Here is a 24,211-nt window from a genome sequence, read left to right as displayed (position 1 = left end):
TATATATATATTGGATGGAAATGGCATTATGAAAACTTTTTCACCCATACGGAGAGAGGAAAAAGAATAAGAAGTCATGTTCAATAACACTGGAAAAAAAACATTTAAATTTCCACTATACTGGTTTCTTGAGAGTTAATCTATCTTTTTGCAAAAAACAATACAGAATGGATGATTGAAAAATAATTTCATGCAGTCAAACTGTAGAATTCATTACATTTCTATAAAATCTTAAGTTATGAAGAAAAAACAGAGAAGAGGAATCATTATAGTCTATTCATATATTCTATCAATGTAACAATACAATGTATGAATCTATATATGCATATGTAGCCAGCACAAAGGCTTGCATAGCTGTGGAAATAAAAATGCTATAAAAAATGGGTCTTACATGAGCTGCAGAATACAAGCACTTATTTATGTACTTAGAATATACTTTTTAAATACTAGTATAACTAGCATTCATTTACAAATGCAAGTTTTCCAAGATTCATCCAATCTTCAACTAAGCACTCTAAACTATTTTTTCTTTTTACAGTTTTATATCTTGTGGAGGGAATGCAAAGTTGATGTTAACTTATTTCTTGCCAGATGCTCCCTGAAATAAAAATTAAAATTCATTACATCTAAGCAAAAATAAAAGGTTTAAATATCATTTATACAGATCTGATAAGGCAATTCCATTGAAATTGTAACATTCTTTAAAGTAACAATCAAAAGTAAGCAATCTGCTGAATGGAATTTTTCAGATATGCAGTGTTTAGCAGTTTTTTCTTTTTTTTTAATCCACCAGTTTCCAATTTTTTTTTAAATAAAGAAAATTGCTTTTTTTATTTTAAAAAAAGGGACATATATAAAAAAAGAATAATATTGATTCATTAAAATTTTTTTTTATTTAATATAATCAACATTTGAGCTTAAAAAAATATAATTAATTTTCAATTTGTAATCAGATTGCATAGACATAAATTATTTAATATCTAAGGGTAATATGAGACTGAGAAACAGAAAAGGCCAATCATGAATTATTAAAATACTCTCTGAAACATTTTCAAAAATCCCAGAGTTTAATTGTAAAAGTAGAAAGATTCTTTATATTTATCTTTTTTTTTTTTTTTAATGGGAAAAAAAAAAGGGTTGAGATGTGTTGCAATGTCATCTATTATTTGTTTCATTTAAATGGTAACATACAAATGACAATAGCATTTCACTCCTAGATAAAATTTTGATACAAAGAAAAATTTTCTAAATCATACCATTTTATATTAAAGCTTCCGATTATTTTACGCCAGCTAATTCCAAGTGAAACATAAAAAGCACATGCAGATGCATATAATTTAGATTAAAAAATACATAAATAAATAAATAAAATAAAATAAGCAGAAAAAATTGACCTTTCTTGGGAAAAAGAAAATCCTGGCACTTACCCTTTTCCGAGACTTCTTTCTTTTCTCTGATTTAGTAGGTAAAATATTAGACTGCAAAAATATTCAACAACCAATGAAAATGTTAGTATAAAAAAATGTAGTAGAAATGTACTTCAGCAACAAATAAAGTCACTCAATCTTAAACCATATTAGTAAGTGTTAGACATTAAAATTGTTATTAAAGCTAGCAAGACAATAAAATAATAAGTTAAGGTACAAATGTAATGATATCATTAAAATTAATTTAATTAAAGGATATAAATAGCAATTAAAAGCAATTTTAATAAAGAAATATCATTATCATTTAATCCACAGGATGAATGCAACATTAATTTTAATCTTACCTGGGGAAATTGTAATATATTATTTTCAGGAAGTGGTATTGAAGAAGTGTTTGTAGAATCCTGCTTAAAAAAAAAAAAAATATTCGTATAAGTAATGTTAGAAGATATTTATATTCTCTAAAGTCACTGATAACATTTAAAATAAAACTTGAATACAAAAAAAAAAAAAAAAAAAAAAGAATTCATTAAACAATTTACATCAAAAAAACTTTTCTGAGAGCTTAAATTTAAAGAGTAAAATGCATACTTGTAGAGATCAATTAAAAACATACTCTTCAAGCAAACAATACATGCTCATTAAATTACATGAATACTAAGTGATCAAAAATTCTAAATAAAAAATAATTTATAAAAATAACTCTAATACAGTATCTTCTCATCAAGGAAACGTATTCCATCCTGACTACAGATCTTGACAATATCCCCCCTCCACACAGTTTTGCATTTAAACAGGTTATAAAATTTTACATAAAATATAAATATTTAATATATGAATGCGAAATTATTGAACATAATATGAAAAATTTATAATATTTACTTTACTGTATATATTATTAACATAAATGCATTTTGAAATAACACTTTATTTTGAAATTTATTTCTTTGGTAGTAATTATGGATGGCCATAACTTGGACAGAAAGTTTAATGTATTAATTAAATTTTAATTCCACTAAAAGACTAAAAATTAGTCATACTAACCAGATTGCCAATTTTTTCAAGAAGCATTTTCTTTTCAGACTCTTCTTTCTGCAATTTAACTCTCAATTCTTCAATTTCATAAAGAGCCTGTAAAATTTGAGAATACATTATAACTCAAGATATATCATTTACACGTTTGCATTCTTATTAAAGACAAAAGTTAAAGATTTTCCAAGGATATCTTTTGAAAAAATCAGCAACCATGAAATTATACATTTTAAATATAAAACTGTAAAATCAGAAATCAAATATTTTCACATAAATGTCCAAATGCCATATCACTTCTAAAAGTTTAAATGAAGAGAATTAAGGACACTTGTTATGCTCATCTCAGAATTAATATTAAAATTTAACACAGATTTTGAGATTATAATGCAGCATTTTTCTGTTAATCACTACATGATTACTACTAGGTGCTACTTGCTCAGAAACTGTAACTAATTGCTTACTTACCAAGCACAATCACACTTTAATTGATACAAGATTATTAAAAAAATGTCAACATAGACAGGATACATTTTTAATAGGGAGACAACTCTATCAATTGCCAGTGATATGGAATAGTAAAGGTATAGATTCCATCTATGGCCATAGATTCCATCTATGTTATTAACCTCATTTAAACATATACCTTCAGTGGCTTGATGGCTTGAGTATATTTAACAGGGAAGTACAACAATAATAACCTGGGTATATTTTTTTTTAATTTTTAAAAGAACACAATTTTAAAATGTTTTTATCTTCTTAGATACTTGCATTTTACACTAATTTTCTTAATGCAAACAATGCATTAGAAAGAAGCATGCACAGATATAAACACTAAATTAAGCATTGTTCAGTAAATTTTAATGTGCAAAAATCTTAGTTACCTCTCTCAAACCTTGAAGTTGTTCAAGATTTGTTCTAAGATTTTTGTTTTCAGATTTTAATTCTTCGTTCTCACTAAGAACCTAAAAAGAAGAGAAACGCCATTTTATCTTATGAAAAAAATTATGTATTATTGCAAAAACTGAAAATGTATTGCAATTCTGCTGCCTATTTTTAATTTTTCAAAACTGTTTTCTTTATTCATATAAAATATACATAACAAAATAAAGCACATTTGTATTTAATATATATATTTTTAAAAAAAAATATATTTTTTACCTTAAAAATGCTGACAATGAACACAATTTACAATTCTAATTATAATATTCTGATATAAAAAGTCCTTTTAAATAAAAGTTTACACATTATTATTAAAAAACATATATTACATTTATTATATAAAGAAAACATTCCATACTTCTTTGAGAGTTTCATCTTTACAATGCAACTCAAGTTTCCATCTCTTTTCTTCATTTTCAATGTTATTTTGAAGATTTTTTAGTATACTTTCCTTGAAAAATACAGACATGCAAATAAAATACTTTACAATTAAATATTATTGCACATGCTTGATGCAAAGAAGGTTAGTAAAATTTTAGAAGATAAATACTATATGGTAAAGCAAATTTATAGTAGTTGCAAAATGATGAATATTAATCAAGAGAAAAAAATTACCATTTGTTATTAGTTTATTGTTAGTAATCATGAAAATGCATCATTAGTTAAAAAAAAAAAAAAAAAAAAAAAAACTCAAATGCAGTGCATACAAATGTTTTCCTTTTAAAGATTGAAATTACTTTTTTTGATTAATTTACTATTTAAAATAAATGTCAAAGAGGGTAAAAACTATTGTAAATAATTGTTTAAACTTTTTGGGATTTTAAATGGAAAATCTTAGAACAGGAGAAAATATTAAATAAATGTGCAGCTTTAAAGCATAATGATTATTATATAAACAGAAACAGTTTAAATAATTTTAACTGTTTAGAAACTGTTAGAGAAAAAGATGTCTATTCTCCTAGTTGAGCATTTTAAATATTTATTTTCCATTTTAAAAATCTGGGCAACTGCAAGGACAGAAAAACTAGCATGCATGCAGAATTATTATCAGTTGCATGGAACAATTCCAAGACTGAATAAAACAATCAAACTGAAGAGAAAATACAATTTAATTACTTTATTTACTGTACAAGTTAAACATTTCAATGATTGATGTAAAGCAAATACAATGGATAATTATTGCTACTTTTTAAAAGAAATGATATATACTAGCAACATTCTAATCTACAATAGAATAAGTTAGCGAAATTTATAATGCTGGACGAAATTAAAAATGTATCCTTTGCTCTGTATCATTATCATTGAAAATCCCAATTTCTGTTTTACCATGGAGCAATTTACACAAGGCATTTTTAATACTTAATTTACGGATTTATTAATATTTGAATAAATCTAAGCATGAATAAAAATGAAATATGGGTTCATAAACTTCTCATTTTATTTAGATTCTTTTTAAATGTTGGACTGTATTAAAGATAAACGAGCTGATATTTGCAATTTTTATTTATGTTGATTCATTGGAGGTTTGGCTAATATTTTCTTGCAGAATTATTTTTCATTTTGTATTTATCACTGCATATTCTTTCTTTAATGGATCACTATTTGTTTAAATCAATTTAAGAGATTTGCTTTCATTTGAATGTTTGTAAACATAATGGATAGGGAAGATGTCACTGCAAAGATACAGAACATTAAATGTTTCTATTTATTTATATCTGAAATGTATCACAAATAATATATACACTTTTTACTTTCTTAGGCACTTTGCTAATGTGCATGAGATTTCTTCCTACAACTTTTGTTAACTAATCTGTGATCATATCCAAGTTAGTAGTTAAAAGGATAACAGCCCATTTAGATAGGCACACCTAGTCAAATATATAATAAAATATATATATATAGCTCACTGTTTCTGCTAAGACACTTTCATAAATTCTAATTTGAGATTCCAGATTGACTTTTTCTTGAGCAGCCACATCTAATTTCTTCATCAGGTTTTCCACATCTTTTGAATCATGAGATTTGTCACCTTTTAGTTCTTCTATGAAACATCTAATTTCTGTCTCATATTTTGTCAACATAACCTTATTTTCCTAATAAAGAGAATTTAACGAAAATTGCTTGAAAAACATATATTTTAAAATAAAATTATTTAAAACAGAATAATAATATAGAAAATAGGCAGAGAGGAGAAAGGGAGAAAGAAATTTGTTTATGTTGCACATCAGTTGCTTCAAGGTGTAAAAGCAAAAAAATATATGAAAAAGAGAATATAAGGTAATATAAGGAGAGAAAAAAAAATCACACTATAAGAATATGAAAGAGCAGAGATAGAAAAACAGTAACACATTATCAGAAAAAGTGAAGGAATAAATATTTTTTTGATATTCAAACTATAATCTCTTAATTTTTTTAATACTGACAGCTGGTGATAAATCAGTAATAAATTTAAACGAATTGCTAATAATAACAATGAAAAAGGATAACAATGTTAACAGGACAAATAGTTCTTTAATCTTACTCCCCCTCTTCCCATTTATCAACCCAAATTAACCTCCCCTCCACCTTTTTATTGAAATGAAGTAGCCAATAAAAACAAAATAGTAAACCCAAGTAACAAAATACATTATATCAAAATATTCAACATTTTAAAATAGAGTTTACATTTTTTGCCCTTTTTTCCAGCTGATATTCAAATGATTTTTTTTTTTTTTTGCCATAAAATCAATTTTATTATTAATCATAAAAATAATAAAAACAAATTTTACCATGCTTTCAGGGACATTTAAATTAGGAAAAATCCTTTGCAGAAAAATCTTTATAGAAGAATGTAAATTTTGTAGTTCATTTTCCATTCTCTGAAAGAAAGAAACACGATAAACAAACAATAAACATTATCAACACTTTTTTTATACTTATCAAACAAAAAGATTTACAAAATATTCATGTTACACATGCATTAATCTTTTAAAAGCCTGATTAATTATTTGCTTACATATTTATTAATCATTTAATAGCCATACAGCAAAACAATATAATTATAGTTTTATCAATGGCCTTCCAATGTTTTACAATTTTATCAATGACTTTAAGTCATATCAATACCTATGGTGGCCAGCTTGTTTGCCCAGATTATTGAATTTTAAGGTTATTAAATGATTAATATGGAATACATTTTTTAAAATTTTACTTTGTTATTTAATATGACTTAAAAACATGAATTGAATTGAAACAGTTTACAGTAAATTAAAAAGAAAATATATTAAAAAAAAAAAAAAAAAAAAAAAGAAGATAAACTTTAACCATGGAGTTCAAAATTGGTAGAAGTACACAACTGAATGTTTTGATAGATGATTGATAGATAGATAGTTTAGATAGAATGTTTTGACAGTTAGATAGATGAACCATTGTTATTATTACAGACTGTGTATCAAATTGGATTGAAAATATTAAAAAAGCAATTTTGTAAGGCAATACAAAGACTATTTTTGTAAGATAATTGTTTTGAAAGATATGAACTCTAATTTCCTAAGCAAGTTGTAATGATTATAAATTTTGTGGTAGCTAAGCCATTCTTTGTCTTCAATTAAATTTTCTTTTAGAAGCCTATTTCTTGATTTTTTTTTTTTTTTTTTTTTTTACTCTTCCTTTCTTTTTGTTTAAATGGACTTTTGAGGGAAGTGATAAATCACCTCCAGAATATTTCTAATAATATATTGTAAAGCTCTGAATTCATTGTAATTGTAAAAGTATTTAATGATGAGGTCTGAAATTCATAGAATGGTTTGTATAAATTTGGCTGTTGTCATTCAGCAAATTTCTGTGCCATACACATTGTTATATATAGAGAGTGAGAGAAATATAACTGGTATTTTAAATTAAAATTGATTAAATTGCATCACTTTAAATATCAAATGAGTTCTTAAGGCAGAAACACAGCAGCAATAAACAAATTCAAATAAATAAATAGAAAATGAACAATACTATGAAATATTTTATATAATGCCCAAAATTTCACACAATATATATAAATTTTATACTATAGAAAGTTTAATTAATCATGCAGCAAAAAACCATCGTTAAGAAAGAAAAATTAAATTCTTAACATTATTTTTTGACATAATGGAGGGTGGGGCAAAGAAAAAGAAAATTAGATTATTACAGAAGAATAACAGAGCTCAAAAATTCAGATTTTATTTCGTTTTAGATACAATTTTAGTGACAGTCCAGCATAATGAAATATCATAGTTGGGAGTATCAGGAACAAAAATTAAATTGAAATGTAAGGCAATATATATGAACACAAAATTACATGCTGGTTCAATAAATATTTGGAACTGAATCAAAGGAATATTTGTACCTTTTCATGCAATATAAAATCTGAAAATTAAAAGAATTCAGACTTGTCATGTTTAGAGCCTTTAATTACACTCTAGGGAAATAAACGAATCAAGCGGAAGTTCCTAGTTAAATATGAATCTAATTTCATAAATTATATATATTAATATAAATCACCACCATTATAAGTATTTTTCTCATAGTATATAGTGCAGTTTGACATTAAGCAATGAACTTACCTCTTTTTCTTTTATTGCATCATTTACTTTTTTTTCTGCTTCAGAATTTATTTGATTCAATCTATCATATAAACTTTCTTGAAACTCTTCTAATCTGATATTAGCTTCAGATTCAGATTTCATTAGTCTTTCATCAGCATCCTTTTTAATATTTTCAGCATCTTTTTGAATATTTTCCAATTCTTTTTCAAAACTCTGCCGCAAAGCCTGTTCAACTTCCTTTATTTGTTTATTTAATCTGTTTTGGAAATCTTTATCCATTTTTATCTGAGCTTCTTGAACTTTAATATCACATTTTTTCACAATTTCTTCAAACTTTGCTTCAGACTGCTTCAATTGTTCAACCAGTTCTTTATTTTTGTTATTTAATTCCTAAAGTCAAAATTAAAAAGGACCCATAAATGAAAAACACATAATGATATATATCTCTTTAATGAAAACATATTTTCAAGGGGAAAAATATCACAAATTACAATTTTTTTCATCATACTTAATTTGATTAATTTTATAATTTTTGCTGATACAATTTCAGATCATAAATAAATAAATTTCTTTATATCTATATGATAACTACTTCAACTAAACGATAGCTAAATCAAACTCTAATTATATACAATTTATTAATAAAATAGAAAAGATTTGAAATATGATTTTCTGGATATTTAAAAAAATATTTTTATGTGAAATAACATCAAATATTCAATCAAATGTTTTAAAGGTATGTATATTTGAATAAAGGAAATTCTTTTACCTTATTCATTTTCCTTTGATTTTCCAATTCATTTGACAATGAAACAATTTCACACTTACAGTGTTCTAATTCTTGCAAAAGTCGATGCAGCATATTTTCTTTTTCTTGTATTCTGCAAAAAATTATGCATTAAACAGAATCCTATAAAATAAACAGAATATATTTAAAGCATTATGCCAAAAAATATAATTAAATATGACGGATTTGAATTTTCACAATCCTTTAATTGAGATTTACACTTTTCAAAATTAACTGATAGTTACATACAAATCATGCTAATATTATTTAAATGAGGTAATATTTAAGCACTAGTGCTATAATTTAAGTATAAGAAACAAAATTGAAATTTCACAGTAATACGGCTTGCAAAATATAATAATATCTAGAAACTTTATGAAATCAACCAATAGTCTTTTTTTATCTAAACATTTTTACTTTTTGAAAAGTAAAAAATTATTCAAAATAAATAATTGGTTTAACAAAGTAAAGGGGTTACTTCTATTGATAGGGGGTCAGTTATTTTAAAAAAATGCAAATCGCCGATTAATAATGCTGTTTATTTTTAGATTGAATCTCTTCTTATATTTTTACTTATGGAATTAAAAATATCTAAAAGCATTTTGGATCCATCTTAATTTTTACTTATTTAAAAATAAGATTTATCATCCATAATGATAAAAAAAAAGATGAGGTAATTAAGTTTAAAAAGTTTAACTACCTAGAACCATATCTTCTTTCCATTTTTTTACGAAAAAAACAACAACAAAAAAACATACAATATTTGTAGCAAAGCAAAATCTGCATTTGTGAAAGAAATTACATTTAGCTTCAAAACAGAAAATAGTTTTTGCTTTTTGGCAAAAAATAATTTGGTTTGATTTTGATTTTGCCTGAGAAATGATTATTTTTTACAATATTAGGTTACATTCTACTACATGAAGACATAAAACTGATTGGCAATATGATAACAAATGCTGGTCATCAAATAATTTGATTTCAGTGAATGATATTCTCGTTCATAATAATTTTATAATTTCTTTTCAAATGGTCTGAATTCACAGAAATGAAACATACTGTATTCCCATTCCTTTTTTTCTTTCAAATAAACACTTCTAGAAATGTTGCATAAAAATAGCTCAATTATCTTATTCTCTTTACATGACAAATATGAATTATATATATTATAGATTTAATAAATAAACTGAAATAAATAAAGGAATATGTATAACAGAGAAAATAGACCAGGAATAAAACTTACATAGCCTCATGTTCCTCAATTTCTATAAGCTTGGACTGCATTAGAAAAGAAGAAAGTTAGCTTTGCAGATATAAAGGACCAGCAGAAAGACAGAAATAATGGAAGATGAAAAACATATTATCAAAACAAAAAATATGAGAAACAGAACCACATCCCCAGAAAGAAAACTTTAGAATCACACTAAACATAACAGTTACAATTAAAAATAGATATACTGAAATTAAAGTTCAGAATTATAATCAACATTTATTGACCAATAAAAATAGTGACTTTTCAGTCTTGCAACTTATGCAGATGTTATATCATAAGGAACATTCATATTTAAAAAAAAAATAATTCTAGTCTTCATATTATATATTTCCCATATTATACATAGTTGTAAAACACTTAAATGAATGTTTGATTAGAGACTATCAGGTTCCAAATAAATCTATACCCCAAATAAATTGAGATAAAAAATTATTCTTATACCAGAGAACATATTAAAATATACCACCTAAATAATATATAAAAATACATAAAGTATAAAATAAGATAAATAATACAAATATTTAATTCAAAAATCTAAAATGGAAGAAGCAAGGAGGAAGAAATAGTAAGATTCACTATTGACTTTTTAGAGGAATTAAATATGATTTTATGTAACTATTTTAAAAGTGCCAAATAAATTTAAGATAGCTGTACAGCATTGAGTTACAGAGATATCATGAAATGAGCAAAATATAATAACCTATTAAAATAACAACTAGCATATGTGCATTTTGGATGAACTTTATTTTGATACTGTGGTTTATTTCATATTATATACATATGCAATAGGAATATATAACCCAATTAAATATACATAAAAATGCTTGAAGAATTTTCTCGTGAATTTGTTAGAGGGTTAAATGTCTTATATTAAAACCTACTCTTTCAGTTTACATCATCATGCAAAATATACATAAAAAACAATCCATGCATATATTTTTCATGGAGCATAAATTGGCCAAATAGGTATATTTATTTAAATAAGTGGGCATGCTTTGATATAACCTTACCATCTGCAATACTAGAGTTTTTCTTAAGTTTCTACAGCTCTGCCAAAGAGTTTCAAAAGTTTCACTCAAGGGATTCAATATCTGTATCATTTTGTTGAAGAGTGAAGCTTATATATAATTAGGGTTGAAAGACATTGTATAAAGAATATTTATAGAATTTCTTAGTATAACAAATTATAATAGCCATTAAATAATTGCAGTGCAGAACTTAAAAAAAAAAAAAAAAAAAAGAATCAAAGAAGCATGTTTAAAACCAGTTTTGCTCCCAGCTTTCTTTATAATTACATTATAAGAAAGGAAGTAATAACTGCACATTCTTTTACTTTCTTTTTATAAGAATTTTGGCAGTTCAGGTATTCAAAGGATGACATATATTAAAATAAATAATTTAATACCAATGTAAACGTCCATTGTTTGGAGTTAATAATTATAATATTAAAGAAAATCTCAATGTCAGATATTTTAATTCGTAAGATTAATACATAATGCTATCAAAAATTATTTAGAAATTTGTTTTTCTACAATGCTTCTTTTTAAACAGAATGCACAAAGAAAGAATTAAACACAACAACTAAATTTCAATCAAATCTATTGATTATTAAAATTGTAACATAACAGAAGATTTAACAAGATGATACTACAAATATGTACAGTTACTAAATGATTTATTGAAAAAATAAGACTTTTAGCATTTACTAGAATTTTACAACTTATTGCAGTTGCATTTTATAATTATAAAACATTTTATATTGAGAATATAATCAGGTCGTCATCTCAATGAAAGGGGGAAAAAAAAAAAAAAAAAAAAAGAAGAAGAAGAAGGATTTTCAAAGGCCACCAATGACCTATTCAGAAAATTCCAGGAACCATAAACTTACATATTTTTGATTAAAAAAAAGCAAATGATAAATCATATATTTTCAGATTAATACTCAAATGCAGCATTATTTTCCCTCACACTGCTTCTAAATGTTTAAGTGAAGAGATTTAAGGACGCCTATTACATCTATATTGCAATGAATAAGCCAATATCTAATAATTCAAATTGGGTTTAAGGAAACAGCTTTATTGCAGAACATTGGATGACAACTATTAGCTGCAAATTTCATGCAAACTATTATTGGGTGCTCAATTCTTAAATATATTTGCACTCTTATGGCAAAAGCAAATCCCTTTTTTTTCTTTTCTTTTCTTCCAAAATTAATAGATGTACATTTTGCTTATTTCTAAGTAATTTTTAAAGACTTAGTGAAAAATTCAAGCAGTCTTCTAGGGTGTTTGAGTACAGAAAAGCAAAAATTTGAAATGATTTCAAAGATTCTGGGAATTATAGTAACAGTTTACATTAGATGTTTCATAAAGCAATGATATCAATTTAGGTTTGAAATTATGTTTTAAAATTAAGAACCAACTCTGATCATAGCAGATTTCAAATAATCCATAATTAAAATGATAGAAATGTTTCATAAGAATAGATACTCAAAACTAGAAGTGAAGATATAGAATTAGTTATATAAATAATTATAGAATTTGTATAAGGAAAGCTAATACTGAAATTATACATAAAGCTTCAAGAGAAAATGTTCTTTTATAATTACTTTAAAAAAATAATTTTAAGGCGTAAGTAGTACAGTAAAACATCACACAAAATCTTTGCTCCATTACAAGTTTATAAATGGAAATTGTTAAAGTTGATTAAGATAAAATTATCGATAAATCACAATTTTTCTTGAAAACTGTCTTATCTACCATTACTATTTATTAATTATCAGAGAATTTAATTTTTCATTTTAAAGTAATAATGAAATTTTTTTGCAAGTACAGATGCATTATTTAGCAGAAAACTGTTTACTCTATGATAATGATTTAAGATTAAAATACAATATGATAAAGATGCAAAACCATGCAGAATAAACTCTAATAAAAATAAAGTGCATTACAAATATACAATAATATAAAATTTGTAATCATTTGTACAGTCGTAGCTGTACTATTAATCTGCAGATAGGATTGAATAGATAAATATTATCACACAAATTCACATAATTTTAAAAAATGTTTTATCAGCAATTTATTTTAAATTTTCATCTAAAAAATTTTATGATACTGCAATCATTCAAGGATGCAATTTTAACTCAAAGTAAAAAAGTATACCAACCTTATCATTAAAATCACCATTTTGCTGTTGATGCTCAGAACTTTCTGGCAATTTCTGGTTAACTTGAGAGACTAGAACTTCATTTTCTTGTTTAAGTGTCTGGATAATTTGTAGCTGCTCTCGTTTAAAATTGGACAAATCCATGACTTCATCTCTCATTTTCTCAAGGCAATTGGCTAAATCTCTTTGTTGTCTGTTTGATTCCTGGAAAATTGCAAAAATAACTTTAATAAATGATAACTGGTTCTATCAATAACCTAGTTTTAATTGTTCAATTATCATCATGTATGAAAAAAAGGAATCATACAAACTGGAATATACAACTTATATTAATACAAAAAGGCAATTCTAATTACATTTTGAAAGTTCAGTATAAAAAATCAAAAACATCAGTGTTATTCATAATAATTATCATTTTAATATCAGAAGTTTTTAATTGCAGAACAGGCAAGGGGAGTAAATTCAATTTTTCTAATTTTTTTTAATATTGCAGACATTCTTTTTTTGTTACTAAATGAAATTATAAACTGACTTTCATCATACAAAAACATAGATGAAAAATCCTTTAATGATCAAGACAAATTTTAAATATTTATATATATATATATATATATATATATATATATATATATATATATATATATATATATATATATATATATATATATATAATGATATTTTAAACTCTTAATTTCAATTTAATTAATTTCTAAGATTTTATCTTAATTTAGCTCATAGTAACTTCATTCTAAAAATATTCTCTTATTTCGTGATACAATTCCACTTTCTCTGCTTAATTAATTCAAGAGAAGCTTTATAAAATTGCTTAGTCAGCTAAACGCCGATATTTTCACACGCTCGGCGTGAAGAGGTAAAAAATGTCCAGTAAGCACATTCTTTCTTAAAAGATCCCTGTGTTTCCCTTACACGTGATTGACAGACGTCAGAAATCCCTATGAGAATCTTAATAATATATTAGCACTGTGGAGAAATATTTTCCCTATCAAAATCTAAGGTTATATAAGGCGAGGGATTTTCGGCCCTTTTTCCCCACTTCGGCTTATTGTACTGCTCTGTGGCGGACGTCTTATCCGCGTTTCTGCTTGTAAATAATTATGCTTTCGCAATGGATATTAAAAATGTTAAAAGTATCTTCATTGTCTTCAAACTGCATCATGCTTCAATTTTACAAATAATATTACATATATATATATAAAACAGTTTTAGATTATCTCTAATACAGATATACATCTTTAAATATGATTAAATCATAAATTTAATATATAGGTATTATTGCAAAAACAAAGTTAAACATTAAAATTTTTTTAAAAATGTATTCATGAATTTCTGAATAACTTATACTTTGAGTAAAATTGTTTCCCCAAATAAATTTTTTAAAAACAAACTAAAAAGATAAACTTTTTATAGTAAAAGCTTTTTTTTATAGTTATTTATATAATTTCATCTAAAAGATACCATTTCATTTGTTTTTAAAAATAACCATTCTCACAATTTTTAGGAGTACTCCAAAATAATATTTAAAAAAAATTTCATTTAACTTTTCAGAACAAAAGTTTTTAAATAATAATTATACATTTTGAAATTGATTCATGTATAAACCAAGAGGGCATCTTTTCATCCAAAATGAACAGAAAATTAAAAACCTGTGTATAAATTGAAATAAAAATCAAGAAAACGTCTTTACATTCAAATATGTAGACATGAGGGTAAAAATATTGTCAAGCAGATAAATTGGGTGAATATTTTCCAATCAAGTTGTATTGCAAAATGTCAATGTTGAGAATTTAACTCGGGTAACTCTATATAAAGTTATTACATTTTTTCATTATTTGTTGCTTCGTATATAATTTGTTATATCTATACTAATCTTATTTTCTATGCATTTTTTAAAAACTTAAATTATGAGTGAGAACAGCAATTCTTTGTAGCAAATTTCAAAATCACATGCGACTGTGTATCAGATGAATATTCTAATAGCATGGCTATTTGTCATATCTCTATAAACAAAAGCAAGTTCAAGAATCATTTTGCCAAGAATGCAACAAACTAGCAATAAAAACCATTTTCACACACACACACATACACAAATTGACAATGAATTCTGCATTTGTACAAAATGAAAAACTTATTTTAACTGAATATTTTTCTTCAACTTAAGAGTTACAGAAATAATAAAAAAGTTACATTTGTATTTATTATTTATGCCTTTTAAATGTAAAAGGGAAGCTTCTACATTCTTTTGCATGATTGCCAGATTCATATGTAAGCAGACTTCAGAAAAAGTTTTAACATTTCTTGGTTTATACAAGAACTTATACTGCAATATATATTTTAAAACATTACAATACCTCCAATCTACTCTGCAGCTGCAGTAATTCCTGTTCAGAATTCTTTAACTGATGTTTAGCTTCATCCAATCGCTGCCTTAGAGTTGAATTATCAGCTTCCAGAGTACTGCATACTGACTGTGCATTTTGCAACTCCTGAACCAATGAAGAGCGTGCATTTTCTGTTTGCTGAATTTTATTGCTCATTTCATTAATTCTCTGCTTATAGCTGTATTCTTCTTCTTGATGTGAACTTATAAGTTGCTCAATATGCTTTTCTAATTGCTGGATCTGTCTACGAAGATCTTCCTGCACAGCAGCTTGGTGAGATTCAAATTTATCCCGAGATGATCGAAGCTGATCCACTTCATGCTGAAGGCGAGATATTTCCATTGTGCCTCTCTGCTGTTTTTCTGATTCCATCCTGTTCAAGGACTGAAGCTGATTGTTTTCATCTTGTAATCTTTGAAGTGCTATAGAATGTTCTTCTTTCATTTTATTTTTCATCTGCTGCATCTTAGATTGAAGAGATGAAATTTCAGATCCATATTGTTCTCGCTTACGTTGCATCATGCCATGCAATGCTTTGATCTCTTGTTGCTCCTGGTTCAGGGCATCCCTCAGCGATTTTTCAGTGGCAGAAGCTTGCGATTTTTCATCACTTAATTCTTGAATCAACTCATTGATGCGTTCATTTGCAGATTGTAACAACTTTTGCTCATTTCTTAAGGCATCTTCTTTTTCTTGAATTACTTTTTTTAATGCTGATATTTCACTTTTCTAAATAAAAGAGTGAATGCAAAGTTTAAAAACAGACTTATTATAATAAATAAAATGCAAAAAAAAAAAAGAATTATATTAAATAAAAATTATAAAAATGCATAAAACATTTTAATTAAAAATATCCAAGAAAATTATTCAAAAAATTTTATTACTTCTACTAAAATTAAATTTTTATATAAATAAAAAAAAATATATATTAGATAAAATATTACGGGCAACATATATTTCAATAAATTATAATATAATCTACCCCCCCCCCCCACTAACTCTTGAAATCAGTTTCACAACATTAAACGATTTGCAACATGTTGCATTGAAAAATCTACACAAATTCCTCAATAGACCAAGTTTAGTTTCAAATGACTGACTTGAAACTGAAGTGAATAAATGCATTGTCTTGAGTAAATAAATTTTAAAAAAAGTTAAAAGCATGGACTTTATATTACATAGTTTCCCCTTCTTATCCCTCCCATTCCCAATTCCTTTCTAAATGCAAAAAATTCCACACTTTTTGAATCAACTGAAAGATTTTTTTTTCACTCCAAAATATAAATTACATTATATTTATACAGTAATGCTACTTTATTTCAACTCTGGAAGAGGACGGATTATAATTCTTTAGTCAAGGCTCCTCTATATCAATTGTTAAATGATGATTAATCATGAATTGCAATTTTCCTTCACTGAGCATCAGGAAGATGAACTCCAAGCATAGTATCTTCATAATTCTGAGTTTATTTTGTAATGGCCCAAGAAATTATTTGTAGTAATTTTAAATTTGTTTAATTTTTCAACAAATTATTTAAATTCAAATCATATTTTATATATACAAAGCTATCTTTTCTAGCTTAGTACTACATTTTTCCTTTCCCAATTTTAAAAATACTGAATTTTCCAACGCAACACATGATTTAGTACTTAGTTAAATACGTTTAATGTATTAATGACTGCATATATGTTTAAATTGTTTTTTAATGATATACTAATCTAAAATGGAACAATAATTTTGCATAAATTTAGGCTTAACTGCAGATACTAAATTAGTTTCTATTGTTTATATTATGAAGATATATTGAAAATTGTGGAAAGAAAGTCCTTTTTTTATTTATACATATAATGTCAATTAAAAATTTCCCTTAGAATCCTTAAAGATAAATAGATTATCATAAAGAAAATATATTTAAATCAAATAATTAATAAAGAGGGTTACTATAATAAGCTTTCATGTCTAAATTATAACTTGTAGAATAATCAGTCATCTCCATAGTACATACCCTCCCAAAATTAGCCATATTTTTTTGGCATGATCGACAATTGTATAGGATACAATTTGTCTCAAATTATTCAATGCAGTCACTAAATGCAATTAGTTATTAGTGGCTTCAGTTGTTACATTAAAATTTTGTATGTTTTGTAGTCTTTTTTTTTTCATGTCACATTTTGATACGATAGCGATATTGTGTATCCCTGGATAAATATTGTAACAATTTAAAATTTGTTATTATAATGTCCAAGGTTGTTTTAAAACTTATTGTTGCAACAGCATCTATGGTTGTTATAAGTAATATAATATGCAACTTATAAGCTGATACAGTACACAAAAAGTCTTAAAAAGAGCTTACTTCCTCTCTAAATGAAATGCATAATTTTTTTTTCAAAATTTGCCACATAACTATAGCAAAAAAAAATTTTTTTAATGTACAATCATTTTTTGAATAAAAATGAAACATTTAAATCTAAAAAAGCAGAAAATACATTACAAAATGTATTTATTAACCAATTTAATCTTATAAATGATAGGAATTTATTAATTGAAGAATATATTTTTAAAAAATGAACAGATTTCAGACTATTGTGAACCTATGATCAGACAACTTGTTGGACAGCATTGAAACTTCACTATAATTAAAAATTTCTGATTAAATTATGATTATCAAAAAAGAAATTACCCAAACAAGATATATTTCTTTTGCCAACATTGAACAATAATTAAACTTTCTTTCAATAACTATACTGCAGTGTTTTCTGAATTAAAAATATTTTTGTACATTAATCAGAACACTTGGTTAATATATTGATTGCCTCCTACAGTATAAATCTGAGCTAGCAGTTTTGTTCAGGATGCCAACTATGAGTTATCTTGAAACTTTACTAGCTATATTTATAGAAATGGGATAAGATTGATAATATAATTGAAAATGGCTTTGATATCAGAAAATTGATTTGATATCTAAAAATTTCTTTAGCAGTCAACGTGCTAAAGCAGATTTTTAAAAGCAAAATCTTCTTTAAAATATTAATACAATGCATTAAAATGACATTAATTTAATTACCAAGATTATTTAAAAAAGCAGTTTCAGGAAAGCAGGAGATGTAATTAATTAAATTTCAATGAATTTGTAAGAAATTTCATTTTGTAATTCAGTCAGAAATAAAAGACCTTCCCTAGTATTATTTGTTACAGTTTACTGCACTGATCAGTTGAAAACACATTCCATATTTACTTATGAGTTACTGTACATAATCTATTACAAACAACACTAAGATGGTAAGCAATAAAATAAACCCAATAATGAAATCAGTATTTAAAGTATTGCAAATTAATGAGCGGTTTGAATTATTTAAACACTATCTGTCTTTGGCGATCAGTTAGTTTGTTGGAAATATTGCTTGTGTTAACTCTCAATTAAACCTCTTATACATAAATTTCTATTCATGATTCCATGAATGAAATATTTATTAAACAATAAAATGTTATTGAAATTAAAAACTGTATTACTGTAATTGTCACAAATTTGCTTTGTTTATTATGTACATAATCCATCCCAAAAGAGTCAAGTTCCATGTAATCATTGAGCTATTAAAAATATAACTATTTGGTTCAACTATTGTCCTAATTTTCACATTATAATAACATCTCTATATCATTCATTAGAGTCACTTTAACAATCAACCGGTTTACCAAGGTTGATGATTGCTCAAATTAAATATTCTATGCAGCTTGCTCTTAATGGTCTCCGCTGCAATGTATTTCTAAATTTAAAAGACATTTAATACATATTATTTTTAAAGTTTACACGATTCTGTTCATTGTATCTCCCTAATTTTCTCATCATGTATCTCCCTAATTTCATCTCACTAAAAATTCAAACTTCAATCAGAAACATAGAAATGTTTGAGATTACATAAATATATAAATTTCTTTGAATGAACAGTAGATTTTTATTTAAAATATAAAGGCAGATAATAGAATAATTCAGAATTAAAGTTTTATGTGTACTACAGAATATGTTACCTAGTTTGGGTAATAACTTGGAGAATTATGCAATAAAAATTCTCCAATTTCAAAAATAAATAAATAAATTTTAAAAAAAATTTAATGCAAAGAAATTATAAAGCAATTTTTAAGGAATAAAAAGGAGAACATATATTTATACATCCAATATAATACATTACAGCATAGCAGAGTTTAAAAATAGATGCACTAAAAAAAAAAAAATCTTTATTGCTCCTTAATTTACAATTAAGGAGCAACAAATTTCAAAATGCATATTAAAATAGACATTTATACTATGACAAAATAAGCCTTGACTTCCTATTTTCATGATCAACAATAGAAAAAAACAACAATAATAGTTACCATAAAAATGGTTCTACTTCGACAATGACAAATGCTGTAAAATAATCTTAAAACAGTTTTTGGAAATTGATTACAAATAGGAAAAAATTAGAGTACAAAAATTCGACTTAAATGGGGAAAAAAATATGAATTTTAAGATGATACAAAAATTATTTTTACACTGTAATGTTTTTAAAATTTAAAATGGGAAAAAATGACAAAATTTTATCTAAATTTTAATTAATTAAGATTTTAAAAATGTTTTGAAGTTCAAGTTTTCATCTTCCAAAGTTTTTATGTAAAAAATTTGATAGCTGTAAGTCACATTGTCTGATTTGTAGAAACAGCACACATAAACAAAACATACATTCTTTATAATTAGCAGAAATAATTACAAATACCTTCTTCTCATTGAACTTCTGCTTTGCTCCTAATGCATCCAATATAGCTTGGATTTCATCCTCAGAGAGGGAAGTGGTCTTTATCATGGTCAATATCCGACTTTCATTTCCTTCTCGAAATTCAGTAGCTAAAATTTAAATTTATGAATAGATTTTGCAAAACAGAAGATAAGAAAGAGAATTCAAGGGGAAAAGAAAACTATTGATACAAGAAAAATAATAATAAGCGAATTTATTATTTTTGCTGATAAAAAAAAAAAAAAAACCCAGCAGAGAAAATTTTTTATGGTAACTAAATGTTGTAATCTAAGTTTCTAAAGATCATAGTTATGATTCTAAATTAGAATAAAGAACTATTATGCCATACTTCAATAACGTTTATATAAATTTGATAGCTAGAAAACTGAGACAGATAATATAGTATGATAAGTTATCGACTTTTTTGCTAAAAAGATATGAAATGAATCATTTTTGCAAAAGAAGGGCCCTATTTTCAGCACAAAATTCTTCTTTAGATAGTAAGCTTTAAAAAAAATAATTCATTAGATATTTAGATATTGTTTTTATTATACTTATGTCTTATGCAATGAGAAATGGAATGAGGAGATGGGTTAGAATAATGCTAGAATACTTCATAGTTGAATATTAACATCAATTAATTGAAAAACAAATTCTAAATAATAAAAAAATTGACATTTCAATTTATCATACAAATTTCAATTGATCATCATAAATAAATTACCAAATTCTAAGTGTTCAGATTTAACTTTCTTAGTCTTTTTTGTTGGCGATTTTCGAGAAGGTTTCACGGATTCTGAAATCTCAACTTTTTCTTTAAAATTATTTTGAAGTTCAATGCCCATTTCTAAGTTATCATTTTTGAAGTCCTCCTTGACATCAATGCTCTTATCTGATGTGGTAGTTTTTAGATGCTCTTCCATGGGCTGCTTAGTAACTGGTGAGCTGCAAAGTGAAGGCAAATCATCGGTATCATCTGATGAAGAAATAGGCTGAGACGCATCTTCTAAAATAAAACAGAAGAGTCAATAAATTTCATTGAAATTATGCAGTGACATTTAGTAATCTTTTACATTCTGATAAAAATAAGTTTCATTATCTATCATTATAGCTTTGTTCATTAAATTCGGATATTAGCTTTATAAAACATTTTTTTTAGCATTTTCCATTCATGATACCTTTTAAAGAATAACCATTTCTATGAGAAAAATTTGACAGAATTTCAAAATCAAATAAAGTATTAATAAATAATGACAAAGAGAAAATTACATTGAAAACATTATTTGAAAAATTTTAAGCTAAGATTATTCTTTTTATTTACTTAGAATTTAAAATGGATATTTATGCAATCTAATATTTTTCTATACAACTCATTTCTGATCATGACCAACAGTTTAAGATGCAGCAATTTTAATATAGAAGGAACCATATCAGAAATAGAGTAAGAAAAGAGAGAAACAAATATGGCTGATTTCAAGTGCTAATGAAATTAATTTTTAAAGATGATATATCTTTGTAAAGAGTTTAATCAAATAATTTTAAATTACATTATAAAATACTTTAACATCAAGTTTGACTTCCAAAATTTTATTAATTAAAAATGCAAAGGTAAACTGACATCCAAAAAATATAAAGTTTTAGAACAAAATGTTAAAAAATACCAAATTGTAATATTGAGTTATAATAGTAGATGAATGCAAAATTATGCCAACCTAAGTATAAATATGCAGGAATTCAAAAATCATCACTTATATAAACATTATTATAATTAATTCTTTAAAATTTAAATAACTTGAAAATATCAGAACACAGAAAATTCTTTTTGATATTTCCCTTTTCTCTCACTAGCATAGTAATAAAAACGATAATTATCATTTTATTTCAGATGATCTTAAAAAAATATGAAATAAAACATAAACTTAACCAAACTAAAAAAAAAAAAAAAAAAGCAAAAGTAAAAGGTTTTATACTTCTACAAAGAAACAAATAAACCTTTATGTATTTATTTTCAAGAAAACAAATAATTAGCATGATTTCAGAGAATTTAAAACACATAAAAAAAATTGAATTTTAATGTTAAAATGATTATAAGGACTTTTTAAATATTTTACTCAGACATAAAATATACCGTATTACAAAATATCTTTTACATTAATTTAATAATTAAATTTTACCTTCTTTTTCCAAAACAATTGCCTTGCGTTGACGAACTCTCTTTTTTACAGATGATCCCTTGGATTCAACAGTCTGACTAGAAGAAGAATTTACATCTGCTTCACCTTTAGAATCAATATCTTCAGAGATTGCTTTATTTTCACCATCACAACTATGATTCTTATCTTCATCTACCTTTTCTTTTCTTTTCCCCCATTTTTTAAATTTCTTCTCCTTCTTGTTTTTATCAGATTTAGTATGATGAACAGCTTCTTGATTTCGGCGCCTTTGTTCTTCCATAGCCTCTTCATACGTACGCTCTCGCATACCAAAAACTGAAATTAAATACACAACCAGTGCAGAGAATACAAAGACACCACCACATATTACAAAAGTTTGTAGATCCATAGCAGAACTAGAAAACCAAGTCATTGTATCTTCAAACCAATGATGGACATTTCTAGGAGTAGCTTGATTATTCATACTAAAGAAGAAAAAAGATGCATCAGAATATTTTTTATAATTAAATATAAATAAAATTTTCCTTTTATAAAACAGTATATTTCAATCAACAGACAAATGATAAATAATTTTGGAATAACACATTTATGCTTCTGAAAACTATCAGTCTAACATATCCTATTTGAACTACTCACTTTAAATTAATTAAAAGTATTAACATGTCAGACAATACATTTATGGAATACACTGCAAACTTCAAAAATCATCTCAAAAATATTTAGCTAACGTTAAGATAATGTTTATAATTGACATAAAAAATTTAGCATTTTCAGTCCAAATATTTTTAAATGCTTCAGATTATGCTAATAACAAATACAGAAATGGATGCAACGTGGGAAAATAGCATTCTTTACAAAATTAGGCATAAAAAATAATATAATAATAAAAATGCAAATTATTAAATAAGAAAACTAACAAACAAATTATTTTTACAGATCATATCTTCAATATTTTTATGGATAATAATCCCACTTATTCTAGATAAATCCTCATTAGAAGCAATAACTACAAGTCAAACTCATCAATATTATATATATATATCAAGTTTTGTGATAAAATTATACAGATTAAGGCATTTGATTTTCAAGCTTAAAATTCTTTTAAAATTTTCAATGAGTTGATTTTTTTATATAAAAAAATTTTACTGCTTAGTGATTAATGAAATAAAATTAATTTTTTTAATAGGTTAATTAAGTTGAAAATCTTTTATAAAAAAGTTTTAGCAATTTTCAAGACCGTTTCAAATTTCAACTTTCAATATTGAAAATCGTTTCACATTCATAACACGAGTGCTTTACAAATACAAATAAATAAATTCTAACAAAAAAAATTGGAAATTGAATAATTTTGCCAAGTTTTAATTCTCAAAAATAATAATATACTTAAAAGAAATCTTTATATCACAGAGAAAGGATAACACAAAATTATTCGTTTAGCATTTGCGCAGTTAAATATATAATAAATGAATTATTACATTAATTTGTTGTGAGAACCTTATAAGCATACTAAAAGAAAATTAAATAAACTTACGTCTAAGATATTTACTTAACACCACATTACTTGATAACAACATCTTAGAACTAAACATACGAAAATTTATAATTTCACCGGTGGAGGTAAATAATATAAAGCACACAACACTCTCCCGCGAAGAATATGCAGTTGTATTATGTCATTGGTGGATT

At 25.2% G+C, this 24,211-nt stretch overlaps 1 protein-coding gene across 5 annotated transcripts; it reads right to left on the bottom strand.

Annotated features, from left to right (window-relative positions):
• On the bottom strand, positions 1-24,190 carry LOC129984678 (kinectin-like). Of its 5 annotated transcripts, none has more exons than XM_056094609.1 (17): positions 24,057-24,190; positions 22,526-22,989; positions 21,076-21,357; positions 20,334-20,461; positions 15,552-16,310; positions 13,183-13,386; positions 9,985-10,019; positions 8,727-8,838; positions 7,976-8,347; positions 6,167-6,256; positions 5,306-5,491; positions 3,757-3,849; positions 3,341-3,421; positions 2,472-2,558; positions 1,772-1,834; positions 1,428-1,478; positions 1-598 (listed from the first exon to the last, which is right to left on the bottom strand). In XM_056094609.1, exons 2-17 carry the CDS (start codon positions 22,986-22,988, stop codon positions 578-580), a joined length of 3,027 nt encoding a protein of 1,008 aa, XP_055950584.1. In that variant the 5' UTR covers position 22,989; positions 24,057-24,190; the 3' UTR covers positions 1-577. The 5 variants fall into 5 exon arrangements, with proteins under 5 accessions (XP_055950584.1, XP_055950585.1, XP_055950586.1 ...); XM_056094610.1 differs by having other exon boundaries at positions 1,772-1,831; XM_056094611.1 differs by lacking the exon at positions 1,428-1,478.
• Positions 24,191-24,211: the final 21 nt, after the last annotated feature.

Source organism: Argiope bruennichi, chromosome 9 (genome assembly GCF_947563725.1).
Source record: "Argiope bruennichi chromosome 9, qqArgBrue1.1, whole genome shotgun sequence".
Classification (NCBI taxonomy): Eukaryota; Metazoa; Arthropoda; class Arachnida; order Araneae; family Araneidae; genus Argiope; species Argiope bruennichi.
Note: the sequence above shows the minus strand (reverse complement) of the source record. Positions and strands in the feature narration are given on the sequence as shown.

Bases quoted from the DNA above. Each gene is read 5' to 3' on its own strand.
- LOC129984678 (XM_056094609.1), bottom strand. From the start codon at position 22,988: ATGAATAATCAAGCTACTCCTAGAAATGTCCATCATTGGTTTGAAGAT. The intron at 20,462-21,075 runs GTAATTTATTTA...TTTAAATTTTAG, and splicing joins ATCTGAACACTTAGAATTTG to CTACTGAATTTCGAGAAGGA. The intron at 16,311-20,333 runs GTATTTGTAATT...TCTTTTATTTAG, and splicing joins AGAAGTTCAATGAGAAGAAG to AAAAGTGAAATATCAGCATT.